Source organism: Pangasianodon hypophthalmus, chromosome 13 (genome assembly GCF_027358585.1).
Source record: "Pangasianodon hypophthalmus isolate fPanHyp1 chromosome 13, fPanHyp1.pri, whole genome shotgun sequence".
Classification (NCBI taxonomy): domain Eukaryota; kingdom Metazoa; phylum Chordata; class Actinopteri; order Siluriformes; family Pangasiidae; genus Pangasianodon; species Pangasianodon hypophthalmus.
In genome coordinates, this window is record NC_069722.1 from 9499481 (window position 1) to 9512539 (window position 13059).

Sequence of the window (13059 nt, forward strand, 5' to 3'; positions counted from 1 at the left end):
GGGGTGTTGCGCGCTTGTATTCGAGCACTTTATTTAGCCAGAATATGTAGTAACCATACTGTGTAGCTTTCATCACCTACTCCCAAAATGTACACAGCAGTCTTAGGAAGATTGACTGCCTTACTTATAACTCACCAATCACTTTTAACTAAACATAGCTTAGACACTTCCAAATCAACATAGACAAAAGACTGGCCTACAAATACTTTTAAGTCCTTTGAAATTAGCATTTAATTGAAATGGCATATAATTATTGTATAACAGCTAGAACACCTGCAGTAGGATCCCAAATGCCACAGAGATCTATCCTCGTCTCACTAAGAGGGGTAGCTTGCTCACCAGACACAAGGCTTTCCTAACAAGACTATAATAATAAAGTGCCAATAAAGTGCTAATTTAAGTAGGTGGAGGAGGTAGGTCTTTAGACAACATTTGAAGACTGTCAGCGACTCAGCTGATTAGAGGGAAATTTCATGCCACCAGTTATGGGCCAGAACAGAGAAGAGTCTTGAAGCATGCCTTCCTTGTTCCCTGAGAGATGGTGGGCTCAGTCGAGCAGTGCTAGAGGATCGGAGGGAGTGTGGTGCAGTGCGGGGTTTCTCCCTGGAGAAGCTGGACAGGATGCTGGGACAGGGTGGATGGCCTCACCACTGTATTCCTTTCCTCTTTTGTCTCTGATTCTGGTGTACTGATATCTTCCTCCCCCACTATCCCAAATGGATGGAGAGATTTGGCACCCTCAGCGAGGTCACCTGTGCATTTAGTCCCGTGGGATAGATTACAAACACTCTTGAAAGAGTTGCAAGAGCCTCTAGTACAACCAGCCTTGTATATCCTCAAGTGGTATGCACCTCATTGACTGGTTCCCATTTATAAGGAAGGCATATGTGGCAGCCATTTCACAAATCACAACACCATGGATGGCATCTCTCTGGGGTCTCACAAAATTTTTTCCAACCTTCCTGAAAAAAGGGGGCTCCTACGTCCTGCATGATTCCCCCAGAGCCCTATGTGGGATGCTTGTGCTAGAGTCCCTTAAAACCTCTCCTTATGAGCCTATGCAGAATAGCAATCTGAAATGCAGGTCTCTAAAAATAGCTTTTTACTAGTGATTGCTTTGGCAAAATGAGTGTGAGAACTGCATGCTCTAGTATGAAGCTCATCATGCATTCATTGTTGGCCAGATGACTCAGGGTGACCTTGTGGCTGAAGTCAGCAAAGTGCAAATTATATTACTCAATTTTGTAAATAAATCAATTGGCTTTGCAGGAGTCCATGAAGGAGACCATAACATGCCACTGTAAAAGCAGTGTCTCCTCCTGATGGGCATTACTTTGAGGCTTGACTTTGAGGCTGCTACCTGACCATCACCGTGCACTTTCTCAGGGATCAGTGGTGGCAGGGAGTGCGGTGATCATCTCTGAACACTTTTCTAGTTTGTCCTAAGGTTGATAGTTCCTCAGGACATCATGGCATATATTTTATAGGTGATTCACACCCATAGAGGTGGTTTGAGGTGGTGAAATACAACACTAGTTACATCTGTAACTGTGGCTACATGTCAGTAGGAGAATTGGGCGTATTCCTGCCTCACGCCCAGTGTTTCTGGGATAGGCTCCAGGTCCACCACAACCCTGATCCGGATAAAGTGGTTAATGAAAGTGAATGTAAAATGTTATAAATTTCACCAGTTCGTAGCAGGTCAATGTACGCTGTTTTTTTTTTTTTTGGTGGTATGGTAAAGTGTAACAATCATACCCTATAGCCTACTTAAATCCATCCATCCATTTTCTGTAACAATTATCCTACATGGGGTTGCAGTGAGCCTGGAGCCCATCTCAAGGGGCTTGGGGCACACAGTGGGGGACAGGGTGCCAACCCATCACAGGGGACAATCACACACACACACACACACCACAGACAATTTAGAGATGCCAATCAGCCTACAGTGTGTGTCTTTGGACTAGGGGAAGAAGCTTGCATGCAGGCTCCACATGTTCAGGGCAGGGATGGGAACTGAACCCCCAACCACAGGGGTAATGCAAGTGTGATAACCACTAAGCCACCTTTCCCTTCTTATATATAAAAAGTTATCATCATGATTATGTAAATAGCTGGTAAAGGTAAAGTATTTCTCAACTGTCACTAGTTTACTGTAAATGAGCAACAGCAGTAACACAATCCAGCCAGACTAACAGTCACGGGTTGTTATTGCTTAATATTGGTTGTTATAATTTAGTCAGCCAAATGTAGTTAAAAGTGGGTGCAGTGCTAATCGGACCAGATTTTCTTTTCCTGTTCCAAAAATCTAAACGATGCATGTTTGTTTCCGGTTGTTTAAAACAAAGGCAGCACTGGCTTGTCTAACAGGGAGAAAAAAACGTAACTGTTGTGTTATGGCGTGGAGCTGGGAGGGCTGATTACTGAGCAGCCACTCGGCACATAAATACACACCCCCTGTTACAGAGCGCAACACTAAAGCCAGCTCGCCGGTAGGAAGAGCAAAAAGCTGCCCTAACTTCTCATAGCTGGAACTCCTGTACCGAGGTAAGGAGCGCAGATTTATTATTTATACAGATCCCGGTTAGTTTAGAGTTTTCAGAGTGTAGGAAGGTCCTACAGCGCGCGACGCACGTAATACCAACTTAGTACGGGTGGAAAAGCTGTTTCAAGTTCAAGTTAAGTTTCAAAATAGTTGTAATAACACGTTTCAGTGGACACAGGAACAATTAAAGACATTTTGTTTTCTTGAAGAGGCTGAACCTTGAGTTCAGACTAGTCTACTCAAGGCATTGTTGTAGCCCTAAGTGGTTAAAAACTAAACGCTTTTTCATTTCACTCATTAATTTCCTAGTCATTTTGTTGAACATATTCTTCTATAGACACTGCATAGATCCTATGCATAGAAACATGTTGCAACTGTTTTCCTCATCCCAAATAAACCCTGTCACGTTCCTAAGTTACGAAAGGGAAGTTTGAGTTGAGTAACTGAATGACACACCAAGCCCAAACTGCCAGCTTTATTTCCCGGGAAGCGTTCAGGTTACGTCACGCGCTGAAACTCAACCGCCGCTGGAGATAAACAAAGAGGAGGTCAACGGGACACGACATCTGTCTTAATAACTCCTCTTCCCGGGCCTTGGCATGCTATTTTCGTGCAAAGTTCAAGATCACTGCTTTATCTTTCATCTGTCAAATCTTTCTGGCAGATTCTAGACACGCCACGAGCTGGAAGCATTCCCATAAGGAAATATACTAATGACCATATATGGAGGGCCATTACGTCATATTTGCATATGCATTTTAATTATATTCCTTAATAGATATATGTGTGACATATATGGCAAATTATTCGAAATAATCTTTTTTTTTTTTTTTTAGTAGATGGAATGTATCAACCCAAACCATACTATATGTTCAACAAATTTATTTTATAGGTTATATGATATTTTGTAGGGTGGATGAATTTCAGTAAAAATATAGTTTAGCACCATATTTAAATCAATTCAATATAACAGTTTAAAGGTGAGAGCATTGCCACCTCATGGTTCCAGGGTCCGCTATTTGATTCCAAGCTCGGGGTACCCTCTCTGAGGAGTTTTCCATGTTTTCCCTGTGGTTGGTTTCCTCCGGTTTCCTTCCACCTCCCAAAAACATGCCAGTAGGTAGACTGGTGACTCTAAATTGCCCCTAGGTATGAATGAGTGTGTGAATGGGTTTGTGCATATAGTGCCAAAATGGCACCAAAATGGACTGGCGTCCCATTCAGGGTGTATTCCTGCCACATGCCTAGTGTTCCTGGGATAGGCTCCAGATCCACCGCAACCCTGTAGGATAAAGCAGTTAATGAAGATGAATGAGACTATGTAAACAGTATCTTTATCTAGGCTATCTATATATATTCATATATCATTCATTTACGTCCATAAATTGCATGTAGATATGTTAACAAAATAAGTATCTTGAAATGTATGTCCTGGTCATTTATGATATATAGTGTGTGCACATGGTAGCATATGTCAGCTTCCTGTGTTGGTTGTCAAAGCAGGAAAAAAAGAGGCAAATTTACAATGAACTCTGCGTGTTATCTAAATCATAATATTTCCCTTCATTTTAGGACATTGTGAGACACGTCACTTTCTGAAAAACAGGTTTGCTCAGTGAAATCCACTACTGCATCCACCATACTGCTGAAAAAGATCCCTCCCCACTGTGTGTTTTCGAAGGGCCATGCAACCCCTGAAGAAGTACTTCACTGAAGGCCTAATTCAGGTGGCCATTGTCCTCAGTTTAGCTGGGATGCATGTAGATGTGGATCCTTATCTTCCTCCTCCACATAACATCAATATCCAAAGCCCAGATCTGACCCAGACCCAGTCCAACAACTTCCAGAACTCTCCAGAAGGATATGGTCTCCACATGAAGAGTCCAGATCTGGAGGCCTATGTCCCAAGTCCCAGGTTGTTGCATTGGGTACGCTCTCTGCAGCACCTGCACATTCCAACAGCGTATCTCGAGGCCTGGCTGGTCCACAGCGAGTCTGACAACAGCGGGATGACTATACCTAGCCTAACTGGTTCCTGGGATGGTGGTGATGAGCTGGTGGACATGGAGGACTCAGCAAGTTTGACCATGAGGCTGGGAGGTGGAGGGATTGGAGAAATGGGGCATGATGCAGTTATGGATGATGGAAGTTTGGAGGTGGAGAACCCACTCTCAAGAAGTCAAATGGATAGTGAAGACATTAAAGAGGTAAGTAGCATATTATAGATTGATGTTTACAAAATGGTGTATTTTTGCTTTTTAAAGTCTGATTTAAAAAAATGATAGTACAAGGCACTAATCATTGAGATTTCAGACTGAATCCAAAACCAGAAATACACCTGTCAGTAATTTATGCTTGCACTGTACCAGCAAGGTGCTCTAAATGCCTGTCATGCCTGGAATAACAGAAACTATTTTGATCATTTCCCTGTGATCATCAGGTTACAAAAAAGGTAGCTAATTTTAAGTCATTTTAAAAATGTATTTTATTTAAAAATTAATTTATTTGATGATTCATTGAGAATACTTTTGTCACAATAACCTTTACTGTTGACCTGCACTCGACAAGTGTGACGTTAAAAAAATAGATAAAAAATAATACATACAATAAGCATAAAAATAAAATGGAGAATTGTAACTGGCTGGACAGACATGAACACTGGCTCCTTCTGATCTGCAACTATAAATGACTTATTGAGCAATACAGAACAAAAACATGAATATTTATTACGGTAGGACAGAGTCGTAGGCAACAGCAGTCAATGGGTACAATGCTGGCATGAACTCATCAGTGTAGGTCAAGTATTTCCCTGCTACACAACAGCTGGATTCAGAAGTGATGGTCTGATCTTTGTGTTCAGAAGTGCTGTCCGTCATACAAGCAACACACACACACACACACACACACACACACACACACACGAAAATGTACAATAAAATCTTTATGGATTTCTGCTAGCAAATATATATTTCATAAGCACATACAATATATGTAAGTTCTTTAAAATTTCTTTTAGATTTCTTCTTGGTAGTATTGTAATATAATGTTTACACAAATTGCATGAATATTTAGCCACAGTTCTGAGGTTAATATATATGTGGGAGACAGACAGAGTGGTACATGGTGACAGACAGTAACTCTGTGTCCAGACTGAAGGGGCTCAAGTCACTGCCCAAGTTGCAGCATGCATTTGGCTTTAAGTCCAAATTACTGGTGGGGAGTTTAGATCACAATTTTGCTTTCACTCCCTCCTCATGTGGAGAGCTGGGGGAATTTTGCCTCGTTTATCTTTGCCACCTTTCAGTTTCAATGCCAAAAATATCACAAATACATGCCTACATGTAATAGCACCCCTAGTGGCTCAACCTGCACACCATACAGAAGGCAGACTACATACTGCCTAGTGTCACGTGCTTGGACCATAAAACAACCAAGACACATTTGAGAGGAAAAAACTGAATCTCTCATTCGGATATATGAATTTCAGGTCTATTCTTACAAAATGTCCTGTGATTGTCAAATCTATACAGTTATCAGTCCAGATCAGACAGGCTTGCCTGTACATGACCTACCAATCTATTTTTGGACTAAGGAACATGCTTGTTGACCTAGTACAGGAACAGTTGTTGGTTGTTATGTTGTGTGCAACAAGTCTTTTTATGTCACTTTTTAGAGTAAACATAGCAGCCTGTCTTATCGTTAATAATTTTCCTAAAACTATATACTTAATTATGGATGAAAACCATGTTAGTCTTTTATGCTTATTTGCTTCTGTTGTCCATAACTGTAGTCTGTTTCCTGACCACCGGACCTGACAAATTGGACAGACTCTACACCAGCAGAACAGATGAGGAGGCTTAATTGAGACATTTGCTACCCCTCCTCTTCATATCCAAAATCCCCCTCACTGTCTGACTGCAGGCTTTAAAGGGGTTCTTAGGTTTACTAGGCAGGCTAGTTGTGACCTGTACCCTGAAGTATGGATTCAGTTTGGCATCAGAGCTTGTGTTTGTTTGCAGCACAGCTTGCTTGACCCCAGGCTGAGATGTTTTGTAACCTAAGGAGGCATCACTTGGACCAGCGCGTGTACAATCGCTTTTGCAATGCTTGTTTACCAGCTGATGATTAAGAAACTCTGAAGCTTCAGTATACTCTAATCCTTAAGACTCGCAAATAGCAAAGACACTGCTAACCATTATTTCTAATTCAAACTTAGTCACCCATACAAGAATCTGAATTATACTTATTTAGCATTTAGGTCTGTCCAAGATAACAGTTGTGGTCTACTGGCTTGCAGATTCACTGGGTTAATCCATAGTGGGAAGGGGGTTTTCAAATCTAATTATATTACCCCAATGACACAGACAAGCTGTTACTTTCACTATGTCCTGGCCAGAAAGGTTAAGTTTATTTATAGGCAGTAGCTACATTTTAAAACATGTAAGAGAACTCATGGGTAAGTATAGAAAAATAAGTGCTTGATTAATAAATTGCTTAATAAAAAGCTCCAGATTGACTAGATTTGCTAACAATAAATGAGCCACCAGTGAGCAATGGCTCTAGGGGGTACTAAATACCTTCATAAGAAAATTCCGTAGTGAAATGTAATGATACATGGCTGGTTGTAATGGCTCCTACCAATTGGTTACAAGTAGAAAGTCCTACAATATTAAAGACTTTAAAAAACCTGTAGCAGTGTTAGCTAGCTAGGTAGGTGTTTAGGAGACAACAAAACAACAAAGTTCCTTAACTCAGTCTTGGAGATTTACTGCCAGACAGTGTTTTTCAAAGTGGGGTTTGGAGACCCCCAGGGGTCCATGAAGTATAGCCAGGGGGTCTACCATTTAAAGAAAAAAAATTGTTACTGTAATAGAAATCAATCCACCACTGTTAAAGGTATCATATTTATTTCTGAGTTCTTATGGTGTAATTGACTGTATTGTATAAATGACTGATCACTTGAATTGGTTTAATTCAAACCCCAATAACTCAAAATAAGTAGGTCTATAAATAAAGTCCACATAGACATGAAGTGTTCTGCCGGTGGAAAGAAGAGATTTATTTAGAAGGGATTTATTTATAATCGCACTATCCGTTGTCACCCAGATGAGGAGGGGTTCCTTTCTGAGTCTGGTTCCTCTCAGGGTTTCTTCTTCATATCATCTCAGGGAGTTTTTCCTTGCCACTGTCGCCTCTGGCTTGCTCATCGGGGATAAACTCATACATTTACAATTTATATCCTGAATGTATTTATTTCTGTAAAGATGCTTTGTGACAATGTCCATTGTTAAAAGCGCTATACAAATAATTGAATTGAATTGAATTGAAAGTACAGGTAAAAAAACTCTATAACATAAAAATCCACAATATTATTGTACATACAGAATTTAAATACCAAGCCTATTATGTAAATAGGATTGTGTTCATAAAATAAATTTGTGCAGAAGTTTGAGAATCCATGGTTTAGGGAATCCAAGTTCCTGACAAACCTGCTATGCTTGACATTTATTAATGGTTTACAGACACCATAAGTCACACTGTAGTTACGTTATAAGTTACAATTCTGACTGTCTTAGCACAATTATCCAGCCAGAGTTATTAGTATTCTTGTGTTTGGCCATATAGTGTAAATAATCTGATCCACAAACACTATTAAGACATTTGACAGAGCATCAGTATACAGTGTTGAACTTGAAATCTTGTATCCACAGGAAGCAGATGCATTTTCACTATGGCAACAAGAACTCAACCAAAATACCCACCAGGATCAGCTACTTCAAGGACAAAATCAATACTTCAGTCTGCTTAATGAAGACGACGAGGATGAGTTCATGGTGGACAGATGGCGGCATGCAAACCCATTTCATAACCCTGTGACCAGCATGCAAGGGGATGTACAGGTACTAAACCAATTTACATTACAGTAACATGAAAAATAATAAACACTGTGCACAAATATAGCTTTATGAGGACAGGTCTTCTGTTACGAGAACTGAGGGCAGTACATAGGTCTGAGTCAGCAGAAATGTTGGCAGCTGACTGTAGGTTATGTTTCACATGACAAGAATTCACAGTTTTCTTATAAATGTATGTGTAATGGACTACTTGCTTTGCTTAAAGCAATACCTTTCCAGTAGACACTTTATGCTCCATAGCTTCCTATTTGTGTTCATTATCATGAACAATTAAATTAAAAAGATATATGTTAGCGTTCACATCTGTAGGTCATTCCAGCACATTCAATGTACATAATCATAATCAGAGGATGGGTTAGTTTAACCTTCTGCTGTTGATTTACTATTTATTTTGGTTTAATTTAATTTGAATCTATTTATTTCTGTAAAGCTGCTTTGTGACAATGTCTGTTGTTAAAAGCGCTATACAAATAAAATTGAATTGAATTGATTTTATTTCTTCAAATTCAAATTATAAATGGGAGGGTTAAACAAAAAGTAGTAGATACATTTCCATTCTGGTTCTATAAGACTACATCCTAAATACACTGTAAAATTATTCTGTGTCTGTTTGTTCTTTCATTTCGGTGGTGTTGTTTTTGGCTCCTGCTGTAACTACAGCTTGTTATTTTGGCAGCCAGGCCTTATGATTTAGTGTTAACAAGCAGGAAGTCATTTGAAACGAGTGGAAGGCACCTGTTGTATGCTTTACGAAGAGGCTAAAGTTAATTGAGAGGAAACAGTAGTCATTTATAAAAAGAATTATGCACAGTTTGAAGACAAAACAGAATCTTCAAGGAATTTTCAAGGCTTTTAAGAATTTGTAGGGACCCTATTTTCAGTCTAGTTAACATTCTGACATGGCTGACAGGAAGTTAAATTATTAATCACAAAGCATATTATTTGAAAAATGGTTAGCTGCTAGCCTTTTCTCTTTTGTTTCTATTTAAATAATATTGGTAGGGTTTTTAATATCTTTGAAACCCTTTTCGACATCTGTCTGACTGATGTTTCCCTTTCCGATGCTGTCTTACATTCCAAAGAAGCACACACACATAACCTGTCTGAAATCAAAATATTCCTTCTTCTATTATATTCTCCCAGTTTGCAGGTTTACAGGAGGATAACTCTTCATTTACTGAGGAATGTCTGCAATTACTGGAGGCTGGTTCCCGCCTACGACATGATCAATATGTAAGTTGCCCAGCTGGAGTTTGGCTAAAACCTCACTGATCAACTATTCTAACAATTTATTATCTGTAGTACAGTTAGTCATTCGTAATCAGTTGTCATCAGGATGTTCAGTGTTATCAGATGTATGAGTGTTTTTTTTTTTTTTTTCTTTCTTTTTCATATGTGCATTTCTCAGTTGGCGGATCTTGATCCAGTGAGAGCTGATGAAGACCCACTGCAACACCACAGGTCTGTTTTCTCCCCTCTGTTACCTCAGCATGAGCCCGTACTGGACCTAGAACAGCAATGGCAAGATGTTTTGGCTGTCTTGGGACCACAGGTAACCACAACACCTTTTCTTTGTTTCTCAAATCATCCAGTGTTTCCTCATGTTTTGATTTTTTAAATGCTTTTAGCATTAGGGGAAAATTAACAAGAAAAGTGAATGCTATGAAACAGCACAACATAAATCAACTGGTCTAAATACCTTAGAATGAAAATACTCCGTGTGTCTGCATGGGTTTCTCTGGTTTACTCCTACCTTCTAAAAACGTCAGTTGGTGGACAGGCTATGCTAAATTGCCCCTAGATGTGAATGAGTGTTTGTGTGTGCGTGCTGCTCTGCGATGTACTAGTGTCCCATCCAGGCTGAAGTGGCTGCTGAAGCTGATGATGAATAAATATATCTAAAATAAATATCTTGCAATTTTTTATATCACTTTATTTTGTAAAAAAAAAAAAAAAAAAAAAAGAAAAAGAAATTCTGGATGGTCATATCAGTTTAGCTTAGAATCTTCCACATATCTTATATTGAGTTAGCATGTGCTGCATCAGAACACTAGACCTCTCCAGAACTCCACTTTGGAACCCATTTTCATGCTATGACACCACTGTTCTCTCTGCAGGACATGAATGCAGATGACTTATTGGGCAGTTCTCACCCCAATGACGGGGAAGGAGCAAGAGAAACAGGAACTTTGGAGAATACCATACTGCAAAATCTAAGCCTTCATCAACCTAATTTTCCAAGATCCAGTCAGATCTCATTTGCAGGCAACATGGCCATCAGAGAAGACAGTTACCTTTCTAACCAGAACGATACCCCTTTGAATGTTTCAAACTCCTCTACTGTAGATTTGAATTGTAATGACCCTGACATCATAGACTTTCTCCTTTCTCATACATCAGACAGCTCAAACATCAGTATACCCAGCTTCTCTATAGAGGAACCAAGTCAGTCAAGTCTTTTTGGTCCTCTGTTGAAAGAATCCATGCTTGATGAGAATGTTCTGTTGGATCTAGCACTGGAGAACGGATCTGGCCAGTCAGAGGTTTTCCAAAAAGACGACCAAACAGACTCTGACTCTGGACTCTCCTTGGACTACAGCCAAAGTCCCGTTTCCCCAAGTAGATCTGAATCCTCATGTAGCTCATCGTCCTCCAGCTCGGCATCATCAGTGTCATCGATATACTCAGTTAATGAGGAGGGGGCTGTAGGATACACCCACATCAAAGAGGAGCCAATGGATGAGGAAGGAGCTGTTGGAGGTTACACCCCAGAACAAAACAAAATGTGCTACACAAATCACCTGCAATTCCAATATTCACCTTGGCTTGAGCATATAGGCCATGATCACACCTACAACCAGCCCCAATATACCAACCAAAGAAAGCCTCCCAAAGAGCACTCAGAAGAGCCTCTGGAATATAAACTCCAAGACAAGCTATGTACCAGGGATGAGAAGCGAGCACGTGCCCTGAGGATTCCATTTTCAACTGACTATATTATTAACTTGCCTGTTGAAGAGTTCAATGAGCTCCTTGCCAAGCACCGCTTAAGTGAGGCTCAACTCACACTTATTAGAGACATTCGTCGTAGGGGCAAGAACAAAGTCGCTGCGCAAAACTGTCGTCGCAGGAAGCTGGATATCTTACAGGATTTGGAACATAGTGTTGATGGCCTGCGGCGACACCGTGCAAGACTGCTCAGGGAGAAATCGGAAGTTCTGCGCTCAGTTAGAGAGATGAAACAACGCCTTAATGACCTCTATCAAGAGGTGAGGAGTAGACTAAGGGAGGTGGAAAGGATTCCCTGCTCAGCCATGGACTTTCCTCTGCAACCGGGCAATGACAGCCATGTTTCAAAATCCAGACGGAAGTCTGGCAAGAAGCAGAAAGACAAGGAGTGAAGATAAGACTGAGTAATTCATGCTCTGTTTGCGCCTGCAAGCCAGACGTTGCAAGATTCAATGGAGAGGTCGTGATAGAAATTACCTAACCATTCTTTTTACAGTGGAGTTGACTTCTGCTGTAATTTAGTGGCTAAAAATACATCCAGCTGCAGTTAAGTGATGTGGATGGATAAAGGTGTGCAGTTGATCATAAGGAAGCAAAGCATCCACATTAACAGACATGTATTTTTATCAGTAAATCAGTGTTTGTAATTTACAACAAACCTCAAATCTCCATGAAAATGGAGAGATTACTGGAGAATAACACTGGATTAATCCGGAAGTAGTGGGGTCTGGGCACCTCAAGTGGGTCTGTGATTTTTTTTTTTTTCTTAGAATGGAGGAAATTACAAACCATCATTATCAAAATTATATTTATTATTGAGTTCTTACAGTTATTTGTCCATTAAATCTGTCTCATTACTTCAGTAAATTTGACCCAAATCTCAATAAATTAAAAACAAGTGGGCCTATAAATAACGACAACCTGAATCTAATATAGTATGTTCTATGTTCAGTGGAACATTCAGGAATGAAAAGCTCTCTGTCTACAATAAATAGCTATAACATTATTATACACGTGTGAATACTGAGCATAATATTACTGTGGTGCTCATAAAATAAATCTGCCGGGTCTGTGAAATGTATTTTACAGTTAAAGGGGTCCCTGGTTGCAAAAGGTTTGAGAGCTCCTGTCCATTCTCTGGTTTAGGAGAACAGGAATGGAAGAACTGTAAAACAAGTTGCTATTTTAGAAGATTGGAATAAACAAGTAAAAAGTCATGGATCCCAGAATTAATGCAGTGTCTATCCTTGCCTTACTGTCGGTCAGGCTTTAGGTCTAGTCCAGGTGTTATTCAGTGGTGTTATCTCTAGAACCAGTTTTGTGATTCAACAAACATTTTTAATAATGTCACTGGTTAGGCACCATGTTTAGGCATTGTGCTTATTTTTTACTTGTTTTCTACTTTCTCTGGTATACTGTATGAATCAGAGACCTTAACATTGTATTGATCAGAGTTTTGCATATGCCCTATGACATTTTCATACTTTTTGTGTGAATTATTGAAGACAAGCTGGGCTTGTTTTCTGTGTTTGATTAAAGATATTAGATACCATTTGTCTAATGGCTTCTTTAAAACATACTGTCAGTTCT

At 39.9% G+C, this 13059-nt stretch overlaps 1 protein-coding gene across 1 annotated transcript; it reads left to right on the top strand.

Annotated features, from left to right (window-relative positions):
- The first annotated feature begins 2283 nt into the window (after positions 1 to 2283).
- nfe2l1a (nfe2 like bZIP transcription factor 1a) lies at positions 2284 to 13021 on the top strand. Its single transcript, XM_026917137.3, has 6 exons — positions 2284 to 2547; positions 4118 to 4752; positions 8257 to 8445; positions 9604 to 9693; positions 9869 to 10012; positions 10578 to 13021. The coding sequence occupies exons 2-6, from the start codon at positions 4231 to 4233 to the stop codon at positions 11859 to 11861; spliced, it is 2229 nt and encodes a 742-aa protein (XP_026772938.2). The 5' UTR covers positions 2284 to 2547; positions 4118 to 4230; the 3' UTR covers positions 11862 to 13021.
- Positions 13022 to 13059: the final 38 nt, after the last annotated feature.

Bases quoted from the DNA above. Each gene is read 5' to 3' on its own strand.
- nfe2l1a (XM_026917137.3), top strand. From the start codon at position 4,231: ATGCAACCCCTGAAGAAGTACTTCACTGAAGGCCTAATTCAGGTGGCC. The intron at 9,694-9,868 runs GTAAGTTGCCCA...TGCATTTCTCAG, and splicing joins GCCTACGACATGATCAATAT to TTGGCGGATCTTGATCCAGT. The intron at 10,013-10,577 runs GTAACCACAACA...TTCTCTCTGCAG, and splicing joins TGGCTGTCTTGGGACCACAG to GACATGAATGCAGATGACTT.